The sequence below is a fragment of the Thermobia domestica genome, chromosome 6 (assembly GCF_964235325.1).
Source record: "Thermobia domestica chromosome 6, izTheDome1.hap1.1, whole genome shotgun sequence".
NCBI lineage: Eukaryota > Metazoa > Arthropoda > Insecta > Zygentoma > Lepismatidae > Thermobia > Thermobia domestica.
In genome coordinates this window covers 87,671,074-87,696,989 of record NC_137459.1, presented here as the reverse complement: position 1 = coordinate 87,696,989, position 25,916 = coordinate 87,671,074, and the positions used below count along the sequence as shown (strand labels likewise).

Genomic DNA, 25,916 nt, shown 5'->3' with positions numbered 1-25,916 from the left:
TACTATTCGGTTCAAAATCTCTTGTCGTCGCGAATTCTGTCGAGGAATTTGAAGCTTAAAATATATAAAACGATAATCATGCCTGTTGTTCTATATGGTTGTGAAACATGGTCGCTTACTCTGAGGGAAGAACATAGACTGAAAGTATTTGAGAACAGGATCCTGAGAAGAATATTCGGACCCAAGAGGAACGAGAATGGGGAATGGCGAAAGCTTCATAACGAGGAACTACATAGTTTATACGGTTTACCCAACATTGTTAGGGTCGTCAAGTCTAGGAGGCTTAGGTGGGCAGGTCATGTAGCTAGAATGGAAGAAAGTAGAAACGCTTTCAAAGTCTTGACTGGTAGACCCATAAAAAAACGACCATTAGGAAGACCTAGGCGCAGATGGGAGGACAATATTAAGATGGATCTCGCAGAGATAGGAATACAAAGTAGAAACTGCATGCAATTAGCTAAGGATAGAAGTCAGTGGAGAGCTTTTGTGAACGCGGCACTGAACCTCCGGGTTCCATAGGCCATAGAGTTAGTTAGTTAGTTAATTAGTTATAACTCCGGAAGGAAGCATTTGTGCACCCAAGTTGGTCTATACTTTTTTGGCTTATCTTGGTGTCACGAATCACTTCCCAAATGTTGTGGGTGTTGTTTTGAAACACCCTGTGTATATATATGAATGAATGAAAGTGACTATCTTTGCGACTTCATAAGTCTTGACCCACTCGACCGGTCTCGATCAGATTTTCAACATAGATGAGGTTCGTTTCTAGAATGTTTTCTATCATTTCGATTTGACGGTGCAACTTAGGGGAGGAGATGGCGAGATGTGAAAAATCAATACAGCTTCCGGTTTCAATATTGATCTGCATAAAGCAAAATACTAACACATAGCAAGAAATGATGTTTCCTTTTGTTTTTATTTTTAAGGATCAATTAAGCGTTATAAGAATAATTGTCATTTTCTCATTTAACCATCTATTTACACCGGATGTGGCAGAAATAATCACTTCCAGTTTTGACGTTGTTCGTTGTAGAGTAAAGGCGGTAATATATAGAGAAAAGTGGTTTCCTGAAGTAAGTTTAGAGTCAAAATAATATAGATCTATTCCATCTTCACCTAATGTCTCTACTGCAACCAGAAGCTATAGATATCTACCTCCACTTTTGGTTTCAGTATGACTTGAGAAGTTATGAAAAAAAAATCGTTTCACCTTGCACCACTAAAGATTTAGAGTGAGAAATGTAAGTGAGGAAAATGCATTGTTGAGAAAAAACCGGAGATAGCGAGCAATTACAATTTGTTACTGATCTGCAGTCTCCTCTCTAGTGCATCATCCTTTTTACATGATGACAGATGGACAGGGAAAAATACGGAGAAATGTTGACGGGCAGAATGTGGCAGGAGAATTGTCATTACTTAGCCGTTAAAAAAATGTAGCACTTAATTTTCACATTCCGAAAGCTGTGACAGTGCTAATAGATACACATAGATCAAATAACTCTTTTACTTCCAGTGACTTTGGGAAATCTTTCCCGTAAGAATGAATGAACAGTTAGAGGTATTTACTTATAATTGCATGATTTGTCACTGTGTTTAATCACTATCAGATATCAATTCTGAAAATAAAAAAGTGTCATAACTACTGTTGTGGAGGCCTAAAAAAATGGAAATTGTTGGTAAAAAACCTGTTTTTTTTACCATTTTTATCCGAGCTTGGAAAAAAACGGAAAATTAAAAAAAATGAAATTTTCGAATATTTTACTTTATTATGCTTTTGAAATGAAAACTATTTTATATATACTAGTTTACAGTTAACATCATTGAGTGCTTATCTTTCTTGTGTAAGAATAGGGACAATTTGTGACAACAAATATATGTGCACCACTCTTTAAAGTTAGCGCCGTAATTGAATGAAGGTATGGCTACAAAATATACTAAAATACTGTAATCCAAGCTAAATTAATTAATATAGACTCATTTAAATTATCTTAAGCAATCTTATGAAGTATGTTAAAATTAAACAAATATTTCATGGAGATAGTATCTTCCTTGTGCTGTGTAAAATTTCCGGAAATTTTGAACCCATTAGAAAAAAAAAAAACTTTTATTCGGAAATATTGGCCAAAGCTGACAGATATAATTTAAAAACTTTTTCTTCGCCTGATGCTAATCTTATTTGCTGTAACGTGTCTGCAACATATATAGAATGTATTTCGCTAACAGGAAAAATACTTATGGCACATATTTTAGTTTTACTTTTCATTTTTTTCGATTTCTGGTAAAAATCCCTCTTTATTATTTGTATATTTTTCGAACAACTCAAAAAAAAAAAAAGAAAAAAGAAAAGAAAAAAAAATAAAACAGAGACGATCTTATTTACATATAGACACATACACTGCACAAGTAAGTAAATTTGAGCAACGAGAAATATATTAAACAGTTGAGTATGTGAAACTTCCGTTCGTTATTATTACAGACTAGCAGAATACCCGTTCTTCACATGGGGAGAATACGTTTCATCTTGGAGATATGGGGCACCAAATATGTCACCAATGAACTTAGGGACCCCAAAAACTATGAATTCGACACTAGTGTCGGTCATTTTCAATTATTTTTACATGTCACCCCTAGTGCTTCAGGGGTACTAATGGGGGCTAATATATAATGGACTAGCATACATTACCCACTTCGCTGAGTTGAAATGAAAATTTAAGTGCACAACTCCGTATCTCATGTGTTTAGTATCCGTGAAATACGCTGTTTTCGTTTTTAATTCCATTAATTTTAACAGCTTCGGAAGATCACTGATCATCTCGGCGACCCCACAAACCATGAATTCGACACCAATATTGGAATATTGGACACTTCCAACCATGGCATCGGAAGTGTCACTGTTCATCTCAGCGACCCTCAAAAAATGTAGATTCAGCACTAACATAAGTCATTTTCGATCATTTTTAAATATCTCTTCCTCCCCTTCCCCCAAGTCGTGGGGTTGAATTTGGATTTAAATGAGATCGAAAGTATCATTGTTCACCTAAGCGATCCAGAAAACTATAAATTCGACACCGATAGTGACCATTTTCGATAATCTTTATATAACTCTTTCCCCTCTTCCCCCAAGTGGCGGGGCTGATTTTGGATTTAAACCGGATGGGAAATGTCACTGTTCGTGTGAATGATCCCGAAAACTATGGATTAGACACTAATATTGATCAACTTCGATTATCATTATATATAGCTCCCTCTCCCCCTTTTCTGTGCTGCGGCACACGGCATCAGAATTGTCACTGTTAATCCCAGTTACTCCTAAAACTATGGATTCGACAGTAATATTAATCAATTTCGATCAATTTTAAATGTTATCCCCTCCCCTACGTTGTACTCTCCATCTCCCCAACTATCAGGGTTGAATTTGGATTGAAACAGCATCAGAAGTGTCATTGTTTGTCTCATCGACTCCGAAAATTATGAATTCAACACTAATATAGGTCATTTTTGATCATTTTTAATTTCTCTCCCCTCCCCCTTTCCTACGTTGCATCGTTATAATGAATATCCTAAAGAAATGCCCGTCCCTAAACTCATGTATGTTGAAAATTTGATTGAGATCGGTCGGTGGTTCAAAAGTGATGAAGTCACAAAGGCAATCATTTTAATTTTATTTTTTTACATATATCCCCTCCGCCTCCCCTTGGTTAACACGTCAAAGTGAAACCACAAAAAACACCCAAGGCTTGATCCTCATATATGTTGAAAATTTGATCGAGATTGGTTGGGTGGTTCAAAAGTTATTAGGTTTTGTTACTTTTTATTTATGCCCCCCTCCCTTCCTTCTCTCCTAGAATCTACCGTTAAAATGAAATTACAAAAATGTTTTCAGATCCAAACCTGATGTATCTTGAAAATTTAATTGAGATTGGTCGGATAGTTCAAGAGTTATTAAGTTACAAAAATAGTCACTTTCAGTCTTATATAATTGATCTTTATATATATCTCACCCTACTTCTCCTTCACTACGTTGCTCCGTCAAATTTAAATCATAGAAACTATCCCAGGCCTGAACACCATATATGTTGAAAATTTGATCAAGATCTGTCAAGTGGTTCCGGAGGTATTAAGTTTTATTTATTTTAATACCCCTTCTCCTCCCCAAATCCTCAGTTCTACCATCAAAGTGAATAGCCTAAAACCAGCCTAGCCTTGTACCTCATCCATGTTTCAAATTTGATAGAGATCGGTCGGGCGCTTCAGGAGATTTAGTCACAATCATACTGATTTTCAATGTTATATATCCTTGCCCTGAGTTGCGAAACTAATATAGATAATTTTCAATCATTTTTATATATCTCCCCCTTTCGCCAAGTTGGAATGCTGATCATCTCAGCAACCTTGAAAACTGCAGATTCGACACTAACACCGGTCATTTTCAATATATATCCCCCCTTCCTTCTTCCAAGTTGCACGTTGAATGTGAAATAATAAAAACTAACGCAAGCTCGAACCTCATCTATGCTGAAAATTTTACCGAGATCGGTCTGGTCGTTCAAGATTGTTAAGTTACAAATATTGTCACTTTCATTTATATATACGATATATAAATAATTTGTCGCACTAGAAAACGTGTATATTTTACATATGCATTTTGTATATACATAAAGTTTATATAAAAGTCTATATTAAAATATTAAATAATTATATGTTTCACTGCATGAGTATTAGTGAAATTTGCCTACTCCTCTCTTTTTAAAGAAGTAATTTGGTTAAAATTAACAAAATTTCACCAGATCAAAGAGCACATTAAGAACTCAGTTTCTTACAAGAGCCCTATTTGTTGCAACAGAAACGCTTCATGATGGTAGATGTGTATGCAACTATAAAAATTCTGTAATTAGTGTACAGTCTCGAATAAATGACTAAAAACCACATAAATGAAATGATTGCAGACTATTAATTTTCAAGAATAATTACAACAGTTTTATTTTCGAATGCTTCTTCTTTTTTTTAATATTTGCAATATTGACATTTCTCAACTTACATTTTCCACGCGTTCGGAAAAAAAGCGGTTCCATTACTAGTAAAATTAAATTAATACAAAGATTTTGTTTTTTCCCCAATTTTTCCATTTTTTCCGGAAAGAAACCGAAAAAAAAGTTATTTTTACGAACAGGTTCAAAATTTGAGGAAATTTTACAACACTAGTCATAACTTCAAATTGTGTTCCAATAAGTTATATGTATATAAATTAGCCTAATCTCTACTGACAAAACGCTGGGATAAGCCTATCCTGAAGACCTATAATAAAGTGAAATTTACAATAATAAATGTGAAAATAAATAACCTATTTTTCTCTTGATTCAATCTGGTTAACATATTTCTTCTTTTCTAAGTTTTACGTCCCACAATTATGTCGGATAGCCTAAAGTAAACAGTAATGATGATAAATGAATGAAATTGTGGAATGAAGAAAGTGGGAAGAAACGGGAGAACCCCGAGAAAACCTACGCACACCGGGTTTATCCATCATAAAGTTCACTTGGCGCGAGCTGGGATCGAACCAAGGACCCCATGCACCAGAGGAACGCCCTACCGTTGTTTACAGAGTTTGGTTTTGAATTAAGGAAATTGGAGAAAATTATCCTGCATGGAATTCAAATTAATTTTCATTTTCACAGAAGTTAGGCATACTTAAATTTAGGCTTATATGTGTATTTGCGTAGCTTTGGGTATCAAAATTGATTAATATTATAATTAAGTTTACAAGAAAGTGTTTAAATTTACCAATTTCCACGTTAAGTACAATGAGTATTCTTTATGAAAAAAAATATCCATGCATTTGCATTTTTTAACTATGTAATGTCAATGGAAGCCTCCTCAGATTAAAAACTGATCCTAGATACAGTAGTTACTAGAAGTGCCTTACGAATGCCCCGTTGTGACATAATTTGGAGCTAGAAGTGTATTGTACTGTAGAAGCTAGCAAAACTTTTCTGCTTTCTTCTTTCTCTTCTTAATGCAAACATTTTCGGATTTCACCACTTTAGTATTGAGTGATTATAATTCCCACCAATATAAAAAAGCTCACCCTTTTTCATAAAATTCTGGATGCTTCTTTCTTATTTTTAAACGGAAGAAACTGAAATATGGACGTTTACAAAATGTGAATTAAGGGAGAAACTGGTTTCTTTCTTGAATTTAACTGATTCAATAATTTAAATTAAGTTGATGGGAATTTTTTTTTTTTTTTTTAATATAATTCTACAATATTGTGTTTATTTATTTATGTTCCCAGTTTCTGTTGTAAAAACAAAACACCTGTTGTATGATACACTGGATGGTTAACAAAATACACAAATAAATAACTTTTTTTTGTTTTTACTGGAAACGGAGACGATACCATACAGATCTGCTCCCGAGTGACTCCTTTTTTTTACGTCCTTTGCTTTTATATCCCAAATTGAGCCTCATACGCCAAAAAATCATAAACATTGGAAAGAAAGGTAGAAAAAATACAACAAATAATGCCCTCTTTTTTAAAAGTTTCTGCAGTTTTCCATGCCATTGGAACACTTTCTTGGAGTTGGGAGTTACTTTTTTTTCCTTATCAATGATTTTAGCCGCAAGTAGTACTCATCAGTTTTTCATAGCAAAGGAAGTACAAATGCATTTTGTGAAAATAGTGTAATTTATTGAGAAGATACAGATAAGTACATTTTTACGTAATGATGAATTGAACCCCTGCACCTGTCTGATTTCAACCCGAAGCAACATCCTCATTGGAAAGCCAGAAATGAATGATAAGCAATGTTCATGAAAATCTAGTAATATTTTAGAAAAGTTACCGTTAAACATGCATTATAAGGTGGAAGAGTTCAGCCTTACCTATGACTAGTGTCAGTAGAGGTAATTCTTAATCTTAAAGTTATTATGTTTCCTAAGGATTGGAGATGTTTTACGAAATTTGTCATGTAACAAGTTTTTTAAAATTTGACAAATTCGTATTTCGTCATATCTGCTACATTTGCTCAGAATTAAACAATTTGCAATAACATTATCATGTGTGTGTAAAAAAAAAAAACTTAGGGATTTCCCCTTATATTTCACCAATTTCAATACCAGGAAGTATGGATAGTTATTAAAATTAAATGCTTCTTGAAAATCGGAGAACTTTTTACAAAATTTATCGTGGAACATATGCATATACAAGTGAATGTTGAAAATAATGGTACAAACTTGCTTACTATTGTCTTAATCATTAATATAATTACGTATAACAATTTTGATAATGTTATAAAGAAAATTGGACGTCATTTTCTTATAAACAACTTAATATAATATGTGTTTCCTTGGATTTGGAGTGAAATTTGATTACGGTATGGTGGCAAAATATTTGGTTGTTATTCGTGGTTATTTTACTGAAAAATATCTTTCAGTGATCGTCTTTCATCATAATGATATGTGTGGAAATTGGTTGATTGTTTTTCTAGATATATGAATCATTAAAATTTTATTTCCACAAATATCCATTGTGCTATTATGTATTTACATTCTGAAGAGGAACATACGATACATTCCGCCTTGATGAAATCATTGCGCGTTTATAGAGGATAATGCCCTTATTTTTCTAAAGTTCAGCGAAGCAGGTTAAGATTATAAAAGAAGGCAAAACATTCCTTTTGACTTCCTGTCAACAAGTATACTGTGTTGTTGTCAAGCGTTTATTCTGGTACAGAAAAATTTCAACACTTCTAAATAACGTAACAATTATGCTATTTTATATGCATACCTTCTATTCAATAAAGTACAAGAAATAGTCTTGCTCTTATTATGCAATAAAAATTACTGAGAACAGACAGTGTAAACACAATCTGTGATGACTTAAGATACATTGAATGCTGAATTGTTGTTATGGTTTACAAAATGGCGGAAAATGACCTTGCATATCACGAACATATTTATCTGCCCTCTAGTGAGTTACATTCTAAAGTGCAGTCCGTGCGGTTTAACCTTGAGTTTTCGCGCCAAGGAAAATTACGTCATGCTCCATTCAACCAATCGGAGGACTGCAATCGAAATCTGCATCGCACTGAACTTGAACGAGCACTATTGTTCAACTTTGTGCGCAGGCTTCATGTGCTTTACTGACAGTGCAGCTACTTAATGGTGTGACCTATGGTTTAGTGGTATATCTAGTGAGACTAAAAGCTTATTCAATATTTCGTAGTGCTTTCTGCTAATAAGTGCTGACTTATCTACTGGTGCAAAGCAATTGTTGAACACTTGCCAAAGAGAGATTTACGTTGTGTTCGTGTATTTTGGTGACAGTGTGGCTTATGGACGAGTAGCACACTTAGTGATACGAATTACTCTATACATATCACGCAGTTGTTTCTACTATTAACTGACAGATTGTGTATAAGTGCAAAGCATATTGCTGGACACTTTCGGAATATAGCAGTGCGCTGTTAGTTTTCTTTCTGGTAAGTAAATAGGGCATATTTTAAAAATGTATTAACACATGTATATATGTGGTGGTCTTTTTAGTACATTTTACATTTTCTAATATTTTAAATTAATCTTTGCAAATAGAAATGTTTATTTTATAATTATATGAACTTCTTGTAGTGTCAGTATTTTAATTGCTAGTAATATTAGTATTGCGATTTTTATGTTAAAATCCTGAAGACACACCTAACTTTTAGAAACGATATTACTTATGTTTTTATCTTGATTGTGTTACATCAATCATCATCTTAGGTAATCTAGATGAAAAATATAATCTTTAAATCAAGAATTTTGTTATATTTTCCTAACTTTCTCCAACAACACTATTTTTCTTTTGTGTGTGTTAATCAGTAGACAACACTAATGAAAACATTTTAAATATGTTTAGTTTCGAGGATTGCGTGAAATATAGAAATATAGAGTCCTGACGGTGGCTGTTTATTACGAAAAGAGATGCTCTGCTGGATTGATCAAAATGAAGCTGTCAATAGTGTAGTAGAAGAACGCAACATTTTCCCAATAGCTGTGTTTGATAAAATCATAGTGATTAGCACGGCAATTATGATATAAGCCTCAAGTACGAACAGAGTAATGTTAACGGCTGAAATCAGTATTGGACACAAGGGACGGCAGATAGGCCAACCGTAAACTCAAGAACTGTATTTTTTTTAATATGGCATTAATTCATTAGGCAACACACAATATGCGGTATTTCTTCAGTCGACCTCGTATGTGTGGAATAAGCCTGATATAGCCTAATCAAAAATATATGGACCTACTACACACGCGTAATTTGAAATGTGTGTATTTCAGTTAATAAATTCTCAGGCTGGTCAAGATAAGGACATAAGCTTCGAACTGATGAGTTTGTGATTCATCCTTTACAATAACAGATGTAGAAAAGAGGTTAGGATAGGATAGAGGCCCTGAAACTTATTATGCTCAATTTCTTTCCTTTAAGTAAATTATTATTATTATTATTATTATTATTATTAATTTGACGATTTTTTAAGAATGAGTGAGCCTTCACCTAACTTAGGTTTCTAGCACATTTTCGCCAAGTGGAGCGAGGGAGAAGAATAATTGAGGGGTGATATATAAGCATATATTTGACGCCTAATTCCTTTTAGACCAATAAACTGATTTTGATGACTTCTGGTGCATAGCGTGGCATTTCCTGACGCAATTTTTAGCACACTTTCGGCAAGGAAAGCGAGGAAGGAGAACAGTTGAGGGGAGATATATCAACATACGTTTGACCCTTAGACCACTACACTGATTCTGATTATTTTTTGCGTATATATGGATCATCACTTAACTTAGGAATCTAGCACATTTTCAGCAAGGGGAACAAGGGAGAAGAACAGTTGAAGGGAGATATGTCAACATATGTTTGAAGCCTTAACACATGTTAGACCACTACAATGATTTTTATGACGTTTGTTTCATTAGTGGACCATTTCCTAACTTGGTTTCTGCTGCATTTTCGGCAAAGGGAGCTAGAGGAAATAACAGTTGTGGAGTGATATACGTTTGGCGCCTGACTCCTCTTAGACCGCTACACTGAATTTGATAATTTTTGGAGAATGAGTGGACCTTCTCCTAACTTAGGTTTCTAGCACATTTTTGGCAAGGGGAACGAGGGAGAAGAACAGTTAAAGACAGAGATACATCAACATATGTTTGACGCCTTCACTCATCTTAGACAATTACAATGATTTTTATGACTTTTGGTACATTAGTGGACCCTTTCCTAACTTGCTTGGTCTCTTGTCTCTTGGACAGAGAAGAACTCTTGTGGTGTGATATGCGTTTGACGCCTGACTCCTCTTAGATCACTACACTGAATTTGATGATTTTTTTTAGAATGAGTGGGCCTTCACCTAAGTTCGGATTCTAGCACATTTTTGGCAAAGGGGAACGAGAGAGGAGTAAAGTTGAGGGGAGATTTTTAAAAATATTTTTAACATTTAATTCCTTTTAGATCACTACATTGATTTTGATGAATTTTGGTTCATGAGTGGACACGCACCTACTTTGGTTTCGAACACATCTTCGGCAAGGGGTGCTAGCGAGGAGAATAGTTGAGGGGAAATATATCAACATATATTTGACGTTTGATTCCTTGTAGGTCATTATTGATTTTAATGACTTTTGTTACATGATTGGATTCTCGCCTAATCTAGATATCTAGCACGTTTTCGGCAAGAAGAGCGAGACAGGAGACAGATGACTGGTGATTTATCAAGATATATTTGACGCCTAGACTACTACAATGATTTTGATGATTTTTGGTGTATGAGTTGACTCTCGCCTAAGATAGCTTTCAAACACATTTTCGGCAAGGGAAGCGAGAGACGAGAACAGTTGAATGGAGATATATCAACATATACATAACGGCTGAATCTTTTTAAACCACAACACTGATTTTGATAAGTTGAGATGAGTGAGTGAATCCTTGCCTAGTTTGGCCTCTAACACATTTTCGCAAGGAGAGCGAGAGTGGAGAATAATTGAGGTATATCAACAAACGTTTGACGCCTAGACAACTACACTCATTTTGATAATTTTTGGTTCATGAATGTACCCTTGCAAAACTTGGTTTTATATGACATTTTCGGCAAGGGTTGGGAGGGTGGAGAACAATTGAGGAGTGATATATAAACATATGTTTGACGCTCGAGTCCACTTAGATCAATATATTGATTTTGATTATATCTTTTGTGCATGAGCGGACTTTTGCCTAACTTAGTTTCTGTCAAATTTTTGGCAAGGAGTGCGAGGGAGAAGAACAGTTGTGAGAATATATATCAAAATATACATGACGGCTGATTCATTGTAGAATACTATACTAATATTCGTGACTTTGTTGCATGAGTAGACTCTCGCCTAACTTAGGTTTCTAGCACATTTTCGCCAAGTGGAGCGAGGGAGAAGAATAATTGAGGGGGTAATATATAAACACATATTTGACACCTAATTCCTTCCAGACCAATAAACTGATTTTGGTGACTTTTGGTGCATAGTGTGCCATTTCCTGACAAAATTTTTAGCACACTTTCGTCAATTGGAGGGAGAAAGGAGAACAGTTGAAGGGTGGCTTATCAACATACGTTTGACACCTGACTCCTCTTGGACCACTACATTAATTTTGATGAGTTTTGGTACATGAGAAAACCTTCACCTTACTTCAGGGTCTAACACATTTTCGGCAAGAAAAGTGAGGGAGTAGAACAATTGAGGGGATATATATATCAATATACGTTTGACGCTTATTCCACTACACTGATATTGATTATTTGTGGTGCATCTGTGGACCTTCTCCTAACTTCGTTTTCTAACAAATTTTCAGCAAGAGGAAGGAGGGAAGAGAACAGTTGGGCGAGATATATCAGAATATATTTTACGGTTGATTCCTCTTAGAGCACTACACTGATTTTGATTAATTTTGGTGCCTGAGGGGGCGCTAACCTACTTTGGTTTCTAACACATTTTTGGAAGGTTGAGCAAGGGAGGAGAATAGGTGAGGGGATATATATCAACATATCGTCACAGCTCCTCGAAAAACCGCTATGTGACGTTTTTGTCGAAAATGGGTTATGCCGTGCAAATAAACCTGAAAGCTGTTAGGTAGCGTCCCTTATAATGTGATAAGTGAATATTCAATGGTTTTGCCACAACAATGAAAAAATAATAGATTGAAATCCGAGGCTTCAAGTTCTCATCACGTACGTATTCATCCTATATGTGCTTATAAAGGGGCAAAAGATAAACCGACATGTGTTACGTAAACTCAAAAATAGTAATATAATATTGTTGAAGCAAGCTACAACAATGTCCAGTGTATAATATACGTAGAACCAATTTTATTATATTTTTCTAGTGTTTCCGTGCATATTTGGCAACATTTTAAGTTTGGAATGTCTTTTGCTTCTCCTGACAAGTTGTGGTTTTAACATATAGCGGTTCCTCGAGGCGCAACGACGATATATTGGATGGCTAATTTCTTGTTTGCCACTGATTTTAGTGACTTTTGTGGCATGACTGGACACGCGCCTAACTTAGGTATCTAAAACGTTTTCGGCAAGGAGAACGAGAAAGGAGGGCAGATGAGGGGTAATTTATAAATATATGTTTGACGCCTAGACCACTACACTAATTTTAACTATATTTGGTGCATATACGGACACTCATCTAACTTAGGTTTTAGGGCACATTTTCGGCAAGGAAAGCGAGGAAGGAGAACAGTTGAGGGGAGATATATCAACACACGTTTGACCCTTAGACCACTACACTGATTCTGATTATTTTTTGCATATATATGGACCCTCACCTAACTTAGGTATCTAGCACATTTTCAGCAAGAGGAACAAGGAAGAAGAACAGTTGAAGGGAGATATGTCATATGTTTGAAGCCTTAGCTCATGTTAGACCACTACAATGATTTTTATGACGTTTGCTTCATTAGTGGACCCTTTTCTAACTTGGTTTCTGTTACATTACCGTCAAAGGGAGCGAGGGAAAAGAACAGTTGTGGTGTGATATACGTTTGGTGCCTGACTCCTCTTAGACCGCTACACTGAATTTGATAATTTTTGGAGAATGAGTGGACCTTCTTCTAACTAATGTTTCTACCACATTTTTTTGGCAAGGGGAACGAGGGAGAAGAACATTTGAGGGAAGATATATCAGCATATATTTGACGTTTGATTCCTTATAGGCCACTACGCTGATTTTGATGAGTTTTGGTGCATGAGTGGATACTCACCTACTTTGGTTTCTAAAACATCTTCGACAAGGGGTGCTAGGGAGGAAAATAGGCGAGGAGAGATATATCAACATATTTTAGATGGCCGATTCCTTGTAGGTCACTATACTGATTTTAATGACTTTCGTTGTATGATTGGACTCTCGCCCAGTTTATGTGTATAGCACGCTTTCGACAAGGCGAGCGAGGGACGACTACATACGAGTGGTGATTTGTCAACATACAGCATGTTTGACGCCTAGACCACTACACAAATTTTGATGATTTTTAGTGCATGAGTTGACTCTCGCCTAAGATAGGTTTCTGACACATTTTCGGCAAGGGAAGCAACGGACGAGAACAGTTGAATGGAGATGTATCAACATATAGTTGGCGCCTGATTCCCTTTAGAACACAATACTGATTTCGATAAGTTGTGGCGCATGAATTGACCCTCGCCTACTTTGGTTTCTAACACATTTTTGACATGAGGGGCTAGGGTGGAGAACAGTTGAGGTGTGATATATCAACATATGTTTGATGTTTGAGTCCAATTAGATCACTATATTGATTTTGATTATTTATTTTGTGCATGAGTGGGCTTTTGCCTAACTTGGTTTCTGTCACATTTTGGGCAAGAAGAGCGAGGGAGGAGAACAGTTGAGGGGTGATATATCAAAATATATTTGACGGCTGATTCATTGTAGAATGCTATATAATAATATTGATGACTTTTATTGCACGAGTAGACTCTCGCTTAACTTAGGTTTCTAGCACATTTTCAGCAAGTGGAGCGAGGGAGGAGAACAATTGAGGAGTGATATATAAACATATATTTGACGCCTAATTCCTCTTAGACCAATAAACTGATTTTGATGGCTTTTGGTGCATAGTGTGCAATTTCCTGACATAACTTTTTTAGCACACTTTCGTCAATTGGAGGGAGGAAAAAGAACAGTTGAAGGATGACTTATCAATATACTTTTGACATTTGACTCCTCTTAGACCACTACACTGATTTTGATGATTTTTGGTGAATGGGTGGACCTTCACCTAACTTAGGTTTCTAGTACATTTTTCGCAAGGGTAGAAGTTGCGGTCATGTAAAAATAATAAAGAAACGACCAATATTAATGTCCATTTCGTAGTTTTCGGGTATGCTGAGATAAACAATGGCCCTACCGACGTGCTTTTTATGCAAATTAATCCCCAATTGCATGGGATGAAGAGTGGGGTGTAAAGTGGTAACATCCAACATAATCGAAAACGACCAATATTAGTGTTCAATCCATAGTCTTCTTGATCACCAAGTTAAGTAGTAGGAGTTCCAATTTCCTTTAAGTCTAAATCATGTCCCATTGTTATTTAGGTGAGGAATGAGGCTAAGAAGGGGTTTATATGAGAAAATAATCAGAAACTATCAATATTATTGTCGAATACATAGTTTTTTGGTCTCTGTCATTAGTAGGTGACACCCCTATTGATGTTTAAGTCCAATTTCATTTCCCATCGGCATGGAGGATGTGAGTGAATGAGTTTGCATTTGAAAATAGTGGAAAACAATCGATTACAATGTCTTATCTAAGAGATCGTTGCGATAAATTTGTGTTACTATCGATTCCGTTCACGTCCAAATTTACCTCTCATGCATATCCTAACGGAGAGAAGGTGCTTAAATAATTTTCGTAAAATTAGTTTCCTTTGTGAAGAAAGGGCATTTCAACCAGTGTATTCAAAAAGATACATGGAGCCACAATAGCTCCACTTCTGGTACGTAGGACCCTCGATACGATCCCAGCTAACGCCAATTGGACAAACACCTTATGCGTACGTTTTTCTCTTCTTGGTTGTTCCGTTGAGAAAGGGTTGCTTAACTCTTCTCAAACAATATATATATATATATATATATATATATATATATATATATATATATATATATATATATATATATATATATATATATATATATATATATATATGCGTATGTTCCTTAATAATTTATTGCACCACTCTTTTTTAATTTGGATCGATGCGACCCCCGTCTTCCGCTGCTTCTGAATTCCTTAGTGGTTGAGGTACTGTGTTGTCGAAAGTAATAAAGAAACTAACATCTATTTTCTACTGTATGCAGACAATGCAAATATATGACATGTACATGGTCTTTCTGATACAAAACTAGTTCAAGAAAGTAACTATAACCTCACTTGTATTTCTAGAAGGAGGGTGTTTTGGGAGAGATAAAATAATGCATTAAATATAGTTAGAGGGAAAAAGAAACGAATGAGCAAAATAATTAAGTTTGTATCGTGAACCGTGCGTATTGTTATAGAAAGATAAAAAGGAAAATAACAAGAAAAAATAATAACATGGAGAAAACATATCCAAGTAAATATGGAACTTGTGTAAATACCTTATTTTCTTGATAGACTGGTTTATCAGGATAGGATTGAATTGCGAAATTTTGTTTCAATGACAATGAATCTTTTTGGTTTCTTAATTCGTAGAGTTAATTGTCTTTTTAACTATTCATCTTCTTAAGTTAGCGGTTATCAGGGGCGGCTTGTGAGGGAAGTCACAGCGGAAAAATTACCGTCTCTTGAAACTGAAAGAATAAACTTTCCCTATGTTCTAATTGCTGCATAAAACATTTAATACATTAGATCACATTCATTCCCTTAGTTGTAAGTGATAACCCTTTATTATTATTTTTACTAGATTGACTTCCCTCACGAACCGCCTCTGTAATAAGAGATAACACATGAGAAATTGGAGAAATATTAATTGCTGAATATAAACCTTATTTGAGGAAATGGATGTGCACAATTGTTAACAGTTTGACAGTTAACAATTAAAGAGCAAAAAGGCTTGGAATTAGTAAAACCAAGACATAATATTTGCATTGGCCTTTTAGAAAAAAAAATCGGGAATATAATACGACTGTACAAAGAAGAGGTGCTAATGATGAGGAAATTCAAGTATTTAGAATCAATACTGCAGGAAAATGCAGGAATTAAGATGTAAATAGGCGAATTAACAGCGGTTAGACAAAATGGAGAGAAACGACAGGAATATTGTGTGACCATAGAGTACCAATACGCCTTAAAGGAAAAGTTTAGAAAACAGTAGTGAGACCTGGCAGATTACTCGGAGTGGAATGCTATATGACGAAGAAGAGAGGAACAGAAATTGCATGTTACGGAGATGAAGATGCAGCAGTGGGTGTGTGGAGTGACGCGAAGGAAGAAAATTAAGAATGAAGTGACACGGTGAAGAATAAAGGTGAGATCAGTAGTAGAAAACCTGCAAGAAAGTAACCTGAGGTATTTGGGTATGTAAAAAAAAAAGAAAAATAAAAAAAGAAAAAAAGAAAAAAAAGACATTTGCAATATGTAGCTCACCGAGTGGATGCTATGAAACTGAATGGGAAACGAACCCGATGTGCCGACCAAAGAATAAGTGGAGATATTGTATTAAGAACGATATGCTGCAGTGTGGTGTCACAGCGGATATGACACAAGATAAAATCAAGTGGAAGACAGCGATCCGAAAACTGATTCCAGCCAACTGGAAAAAAGTCTTACAAGAAGAAGATTATATATAGCACATGTTAATACAACACGTGTTAATGATTATAAATAATGAAGCAGACAAGAAGTCAACACGGAAGACACCGGAGGAAACCGAAAGGAGGCGAACCTCACGAAAGGACCCGAACAGGACAAATAAAAGAGGGACCACCGAGGGACCTGGCATCAGTCGACTAACTGATCAACTAACAAACACCTGCTCCGTGGTCGCATTGGACTAGTGGTACACCTTTCCTTAACCCGAGGTCGTATTGGACTAGAGATCCTTACTACAACCAAGCCTCACGAAGCTGCCTTGGGCTGAGGGGCTTTCCTTCAAGACTCACCAAAAATCTTGCACGTGCCTTGGAGACTGTTTTGAGAGAAGGGACATCGTGCAAAACACAAATCTCCCTTTATCTGGTCAATAAGAAGGACACTATTTACTCTTTGCAATCAAAGACATTGTATTCAGCAATTTAATAATAAATTGGTGAAGGGAAAAGGACTAGTCCGGACTCTCATTTTGTCTCTACCTATAAAATCATTGCGATATATATATATAAGACGAAAAGTATAGTCCAATCTGGGTGCACAAATGCTTTCTTTCGGAGTTATAGGCTGCCGAAAACATGAAAAAAAAATACATTTAAAGGTCCAAGCTCCAATAATATGGGACCTACCGTAGTCGGTTCAAGACTTCACTTAGCAGCTAATATGTGCCCTATCCAAAAATATATGTTGCAGAATCCTAAGGTACTCATGCAATAATTTTTGTAGAGGTTGTTTGGCTACGGGCTTACAATTTGAAATACTCACCAACTACATCTACAAAACAAAATGTTGCGGCAGTACCACAGGATTCTGAACCATGAATATTTGGATAGGACACATATTAGTTCCTAAAAAAATGACCCGATTACGGTAGGTTCCATAGTATTGGAGCTATGGACATTTAAAGTCCATTTAAAAAATATATTTTTGACAGCCTAAAACTCTGAAAGGAAACATTTGTGCACCCAGGGTAGTCTATACTTTTCGTCTAATTTTGGTGCCAGGAATCACCTCCCAAACGTTGTCGGTATTGTTTTGAAACACCCTGTATATATAAGATGATATTTCAACAAGAAGGGGACCTATGACCAAGCGCATCAAGTGGAAAATCAGACAATAAATCAGTTAGATGGGAGAAACATTCTATCGAGACTGTTTGAAGTTGTTTGAGAACATTTTATTTAGTAAGCTCATTGTAGAACTTGTGAGTCTATATCTTCTCATGCATACGCAACATTTAAATATAATTGAATAGTTTGTGTTTCATAAAACTTGAAACTAAGTGAGTAGTATACAATTCGACTCAGAATTAGAAAATTCGTACAAAGCTTTCCATAGACACAACTACTTATTGCACGTGGCAGTCGCAATTTACCAGCTCCCCTGTGCTATCTCCTCTTTCTGGAGGCATCTTCTATTCATTCAATAGAGAAGTTTCTTAACAAGAAAATACGTTGCTAGGGAATTCCCTTGAAACTCCCAGTCTCTTCCTAATGTTATAAAGAAGCCCGAGGGGCTACAAGAATGGCTTTGATACAAATCCAATGGCCTTCGTGTCCTACAACTTTCACCGATCCAGCGATCTATCCTTCGATAGCATGTTCCGTGAAAATTTCTCTTTATTTCTCTTTAGTTCCTGCTTTTAAGAACACAAATTTCATTCGTGTAACTGTCTTTGACCGGAACTCCTAGTAGATTGTGATTACGAACTTGAAACACATGTTTCTAACATGATCAAGTGCATAGTTTGAAATGCGCGAACATTTTTTTAAAGTGCTATTTGTGTTTATTGAGTAAAATATGATTTACAACAGTGGTTCTTAGTTTGTATGCCGCGGCACATCAGTGTGTTATGAGGTTAATTGTAGTTGCAAAACACTGTGTTTCGTTAAAATACAGATAAGAATACTTAACATAGTTTCATTCAAATATATACAGTTTTATTTTAAAGAACAAGTTAAAAACATTAAATAACTGAAATATTTATTTTACAGATTTCTTACAAAACAGAAAATAAACTTAATAAAAAGAGTTTTGAATATACATATATTTAAAAAAAATCTGATTTTAATGTGAAACTAGTCTTTGCATTCCTGTGTCATAGGGTCTTACTACAATGGATAATGTGGATTCGTCTAGTGATTTTCATTTTTGCTAATCATTGTAGTCTAATATGAGTTTCCTTTTTCACTGGTTACGTTGGAAATTAATAATAACCGGTGTGCTTTCATAAATAGGCTAATGTTAGGTGTACTATTTTTTTTTTTAAATATAAATTGTTACACAAGTTATCACTTTTCATAGCCTGCCTTTTATTAAAATTAACGCGCGTTTTTTTTTTCTTTATTGTTTCCGTACATCGTGTAGCTGTTTATTGCAGAAGTGTCGAACACAGGTGCGCAGCACTTTTGAAGTATCAAATATTATATTTTCATAAGTAAAAATCAATATAAATATAAAACGCTTTAATACGTTTACTACAAAGTCGACTCATCAATTCAAACGAACAGGCAAACAAGAAAAAGTGTTTGTTTGGGTGTGTAAGAGAGAGAGTGAGAGAGAGAGAAGATGAAATGTTCCAGTTTAATGTCCCATGATTAGGCTAAGGGAGACTATGTGTCATTCAAGTGAACGATGATGGAATAATTGGTGGAATGAGAAAGTGGGATGAAACGTGAATACCCGAAGGGAACCCCACGGAATGATGTTGTCCACTACAAACTTACTTGGCCGCGGATCGAACAAAGAAACCCACATACCATAGGTACGCTCTCCACCACTGAGCCACCGTGTCTCCCAGACAGAGATAAATAGAATATATATATATATATATATATATATATATATATATGTATATATATATATATATATATATATATATATATATATATATATGTATATATATATATATATATATATATATATATATATATATATATATACAGGGGTGCCCACAAGGGGGGGCTATGACGCAAACTGCGTCATTGAAATATTAGGGGGGGGTTAAAATCTATATAAATATGTTTGATGAGGGGGATATTCACCCCACAAGTAGACTACCCCTTACCGATTTTCCCCAGAGAAATGACTTATATCACAGGATGCAGTTGTTATTTAAAAAATATTTTGAAATATAAACAAAATTGTTAGAGCCGTTTTTGAGAAAGTCTCATTTTGAGAAAGTCACATTTTTTTTTTAAATTTTCACCCTTGAGTAAAATATCATTATTTTTATGGATAAGAAGGAAATTCAAACAACTAAAAAAAGCTCCTGTAGAGTCGCATAAAGACCGTGAGCTTAAAATTTGATTGAGGTATGTTGAACGGTATGGTTTCTACGCAAGTGTACATCAGGACCATCATACGTCGAGAATTTACTTTTTTCCGTATCTACCTAGGTATAGGCCATGAAATGTGTAAATCGGTTGGCATCTTGAATTCGATTTTTTTTTTTTTTACAATCACAATATTTTCTTCCTTCTTTTCGTTGCTCGACAGTGTAAAAAAGGAAACAAGAAAGAAAAGAAAAGCAAAGAAAAATATTTTCACTTACACACATATAAAATTGTGTTGGGCAAGAATTATGTGTACGACTGAGAGAACAAAAGTACATTACCGACAAATATAAGAAAAAAAAAAAAACTCGTGACAGAGGTTAGTTGTTATAAACAAATCATTTTCAACTGGTTAATGTATTACGTAGGGGCACGATTTTAGAATCTGAGAAAATAAGACAGAAGAGAGACACACATAATGAGGAAGGGAAGGGTGGGATGACGTAGGAGAACAACTGATGGAAGGATACGCACAGTTCCGTGTCCACGAATAGTATACCTAGAATATTATCAACTATGCCATACATGTTCTTGTTTGCCTGTCATGCACTGTTCGTTAACAATTCCATAGCTCCTGTTTGCTCTTTCCCCTCTCACTGAGAATACAAGCAGACAGCTGTGACATCACAAGACTTTTAGTTGGAAACGAATGCTATAAACGACATGTCATTAAAAACATTAATGCTCTAGTCTTTCTGTGCATGGACCAGGCCCGGACTGGCCCAGGTGGCTAGGTGGCGATCGCCACCCAGACAGGGGCCAAATCAAAAGGGGGTCAAGTAAAAATTTTAATAAAGAGAGAAGGTCAGAAGGGAGAGGAAAATGTGGAAAACATGTACAACAACTAATATTCTTGTGAGCAGTCACGGCGGTATTCTCCATACATCAAGCTCTTTGAGCGTTTCATTAAACTTTTGTTGCGACTTAGGTCTCTCTAAAGCAGCGTTTCCCAACCAGTGTGCCGTGAATGGGCCGTTGGTGTGCCGCGAGGAAATTGAAACAAAATGATTAATTGTATAGCAATCAAATTGCAAAACACAGGGGAAAATGTGTATTTGTATTTCACATTACTATGAACCTCTACTATGAATCCACAATTTTAAGTTTCATACCAGGTTACTGTTCTGTACATTTCTAATGTTGAAAAAAGTATTTGTTATTGTTATGACCATTATTGCTTCTTTATTGTTACAGACTATTTCGTAACTTGAAAATTTAAAATATCATTCAATCCTTTCGACAAATTATCTCGGTGATTTACCACGGGAAAAAAACAGTGATCGAGCTTTCTTCTCTGTGAGAAGGAACTCAGTAATCACAGCAAAAATACCACGTTTTTTTATATATATATTTACAAATAATAATATCTATAAGTGTGCCGCGAGAATCCAAGTTACACCCGTAGTGTGCCGCAAGTTAAAAAAGGTTGGGAAGCGCTGCTCTAAAGTAAGAATGGGCCATGCTAGCTTTAGAGTTATGCCGGTGCAAGCAAAAACAATAGTGAAATCCAACACGGTTCCTATCGCGGTGTGTTTAGGGGTGTACGAAAACGAACATGTTTCCGGATTTTTTATAAATGTCGTAGCATATGCTTGTGGTATTTACTGTCTTTCTAAGAGTAATAACACATATAATAGCATGCGTGGAATTAACCCTTTATCGTGGTTTTTTTTTTTTTTTTTTTTTTTTTCAATTGAGTGGAGAGAAAATTACGAAAATATGTCTGTGGGATATTCAGGACACATAACAGCAAGGCACATACACGACGACATGTTGCAGGAACGCGGTAAATTAGCCAGCGAAAACAGAATAACACCGCTATCTTTAAAGGGTTAAAAATATTAGTTGTTCATTAACCCTTTTAAGTTCCGGCTTTTTTTAAAAGATAAATTATAGACTTTCAGTCAAGAGTCTACAACATTTTCCTTATTTATCCTAGGATCATGGTTCATATCTCCATTTTCAATTTTAACTTTTGCAAAACAAGTCTCATTATTCATTACTGTGATTAATATTTTCCTTTCTGTTTATATGTTTTACAAATTTGTTATTAAATAATCTGATCACACAAGTTTCCAGACAGAATTTAAGATGTTCATAAGCAAGGAATCAAGTCAATTTATTTAATAAAATTTGAAAGACGATATACGGTATTTTAACTGAAAAAGATAGTATCCTATTAGTTATCCATCCTTTTGTCGAACAAAGTGTTAGAAGCAACCAGGTAAATTTGTATATTAACATTGATACACAAATATTCAGATCATGTCTTGCCCTCCTCCTACTTTTAACGTCCAATCGCCACCACTGCTTCCTCACGAAGACACCGATCCCAGTGATTCTGCCATTGGTGAAACATCCTGGAAGTCCTGTTCTTTGAGTGTGTTTAGCACCGCCAGCGATGCTTCTTGAATCCTCTGAAGTGTGTCGAACTGATGGCCTATCAACTTCCTTTTCAGTGACAAGGAGGTTGGATCATCAGAAGCTCCGTGCAAACTGCCACACGCTGTGCCTTCTGATCATCAGTCAAGAATCTTGGCACAAATTTTGCGGCGACACGATGCATACCCAATTCAACAGTCAAAATCCGTTGCCATGTCCCGTAACCAATACCCACTTCATCACCAAGGTCGTGAATGGTTTGACGTCGATCTTCATGAACCAATTGTTGAAGTTTGGCAACAATGTTCGGCGTTGTGCGGCTAACGGGCCTTCCAGTGTGGGCATCGTCTTCGATATCTGTACGGCCGGCTCTGAACCGAGCATGACACTCAAACACACGCGTACGGGTCATGCTGTGTTCCCCAGACACTGGTTGATTCATTGCAAATGTCTCTGTAGCACATTTCCCGAGATTCGCACATAATTTGATTCACACGCGCTGTTCTATTCTCGGATCCATCACACACAGTATCATGAAAAGCACTGTGGAAACTCAACACATCAACCCAGCTGCATGAAACTGTGCACTCTCACTCAACAGATATGTCACCTATCGGTGGAAAGCTCTATTTCTACTACTTCCCAAATGGCAGCCCCAGTCCCGAAAATTCTGGATAGCACCTCGTGTATATATATATATATATATATATATATATATATATATATATATATATATATATATATATATATATATATATTCTGTGCTCACCTCTTTGATTTACTGAAATTATTATTATTAATTACTAGCAATTGGCGCTACATGCTACAGCGGTCAATATTTTGTGTTCTTCCTCCTGCTTGTTTCATATAAAATTCCTCTGGACTCGAAGTCTTGCATGGAATTCAAACACATCATATGGTCACCTTAGCAAACATTTCAGCCCTTTTTGTTCCATTCTATATCAAACAAAAAGAAAAAAAAAAGAAAGAAAAACGCTTGAAATACATGTTTAATCATTTAAAATAAACAAAACAATCTAATTTCCAAATTTCATGTCTGTAACCTCTAAGGAATTCCGAGATATTGACATTTCATTAAAATAATTGTAACCTCTATTTCCTCTTTCCACTTTGAATTTCCAAAAATCCTTCCTTAGTCTTAGCGAACGTCATAAATCATGTATTATTTAAATTTCAAGTCCGTAGCTTAAGCAGCTTAACCTAGGCATTGATCAGTCAGTCAGCATCTCTCATTTTATGTTATGTAGGTTAATATCATGTAATTAGAAAAAAAAAATGAACTTATCGTTTCTTCCAAGTTGTAATTTTGCTGTTTACTAATTAGTTTTCTTTGTATACATTTTAGGCAAAATGCCATTCGATGTAGTGAAATTCCTCAAATTGGTTGAGGCTTACCCAGTTCTCTACGTTCAATCTGCGGAGAACGCGGCTCCTAGGAGAAACATTGATGAAGCTTGGAATTTAATAAGTCAGGAGATGCGAGTATCTGGTAATTGATATCTAATGTTATATTTAATGCAAAGCATTTGCACCTAGTATATGCGTGACAATGTAGTAAAAGCGTACCAACATCTTGTTTGGAATTTTCTTCTGATATTCACATAGAGTTACATGATTTCTACTTACAAAATTTTGCTTACTTTGGTAATTATTAAAATATCATGGAATTGCAAATTATTAATTAGTGGACCATAGAACAGCGGTTTGCAACCTTTTCCACTTACGCACAACAATATTGAATAGAGAGAATATTAACGTAATGTACCACTAGTGAAATCTATTATGGAGAAGCATGATTTCTTTATCCCAGAGACAAAGTTACACAACTATTGAATCATTATAACTAAATAACTAGAGTTTATTTTTTATATTTACTGATACATATTGACAAAAAATCAAATATTCTTTGAATCTATTCCATGAAGACGCTTTAACCAATCGTTTTCAAATTTGGTAGACACGAAGTACTGATCATTCTATCAAGTTGACTAGATTTGGTAGAAATCGGACAAATGGTGTAAAAGACAGTGGAGTTGATAACAAAAAAAAATCAAGATAATGTACATTTTCGGTTTTATCAGATAAAAAAAAGGATGTCGGAAAAGTTCCCAGGCTAAATATTCGACTCGATCACATTTCATATTTTACTTTCTCTTCTTGCATTTTTCTTCCTTTTTTTCAAAGCAAGAGAACATTACCGAACAACTTCACATAACATGTGCATATGACCCGGCAGTGTCTCGCGTACCATCGATTAACAAAATATGCCCTAGAAGAGTACACATATAAAGGAATTATGTTGATTAATTATGTTGATTAAATATAAATAAGGCTTTTAAAAAATGAGCTAATTTAAAATTTAGTATTCTATGTTTTGCCATTCTATAAGTATTTTGGCAAGTAAATTCAATTTATAACACCATAACAACCTTTAACAACTTATGTATTTGAGTGTTTGTGGTACCACATTTGTCTCAGGTAGGATCAATAAACCTCAGTTAAAACCGTCGCAGGGTTCTGGACCCTATTTTAGTAGGTTGATTCCGACCCATGTTGTCTCGGTTCTTGAAAAAAAAAGTTCAACTAGAATCAGTCGTTCAATTATTTGTTTATTTACTCATTTATCAACAAAGTTCCATATACAGCTAAAAATAATTACCAATGCAAGTGAAATAAGGGTTTGGAAGGAAGTTTGCTAGAGCCTATAATTGAACCGCTTACAGCAGAAAGCAAACATGTCCAACATTTACAAATTTCCTTTTCTGTGACTATAATGGTTTGTAATTGGTAAATGAATCATTTTGCATCAAAATGACATTTGTCCGCTCAATAATAACGCCTTCAATTTTCATGTTATGGTGGAAGATCGAAAAGATAGTTTTCTTCAGTCTTTTTGCCTCTCTTGCAAACATTACGATATGTGGACATGTTTGCTTTCTGCACTAAGCAGTTCATTTACAAGTTCCATCCATACATTTGCTTGATGGTCAGACAGAGAAAAAAAATGGGAAACATCACTGAAAATAATCGAACAACAGATTCGAATCCAGAATCCCTCGATTGTAAAAAAGAGAATGTTAGCGTTCTCCTATGTCTACTCGATAAATTAAGACACAAATATATTATTGATAGTATTCATCTATGTTTACATAACTACGTACATGAATGGTAAATAGAAACTGACCATTTTAAAAGAAGATTCAATATGGTAGTGTTTTAATTATTTCTTTTATTACAAGGTACGATATATTTGGCAGATATTTGTTCATATTGCATGCAATCATTCTATTTTCTCCCGCGCTAGAT

General features: G+C 35.3%; 2 protein-coding genes across 3 annotated transcripts in view; one reads left to right on the top strand and one right to left on the bottom strand.

The window, feature by feature from the left end:
- Positions 1-25,916, top strand: part of LOC145688090 (uncharacterized) — a 122,475-nt gene that overhangs the window by 78,827 nt on the left and 17,732 nt on the right. Inside the window, exons 1-2 of one of the 2 annotated variants that reach the window (XM_081761824.1) lie at positions 8,130-8,480; positions 23,956-24,099. In XM_081761824.1, the coding sequence (XP_081617950.1) occupies positions 23,961-24,099 (139 nt within the window). In that variant the 5' untranslated portion in view covers positions 8,130-8,480; positions 23,956-23,960. Of the gene's footprint in view, positions 1-8,129; positions 8,481-23,955; positions 24,100-25,916 lie in introns of those variants that run through there. The other variant, XM_081761823.1, reaches the window with a different exon arrangement.
- On the bottom strand, positions 22,663-23,031 carry LOC145687234 (protein GVQW3-like). Its single transcript, XM_081760707.1, has one exon. It carries the CDS (start codon positions 23,029-23,031, stop codon positions 22,663-22,665), a length of 369 nt encoding a protein of 122 aa, XP_081616833.1.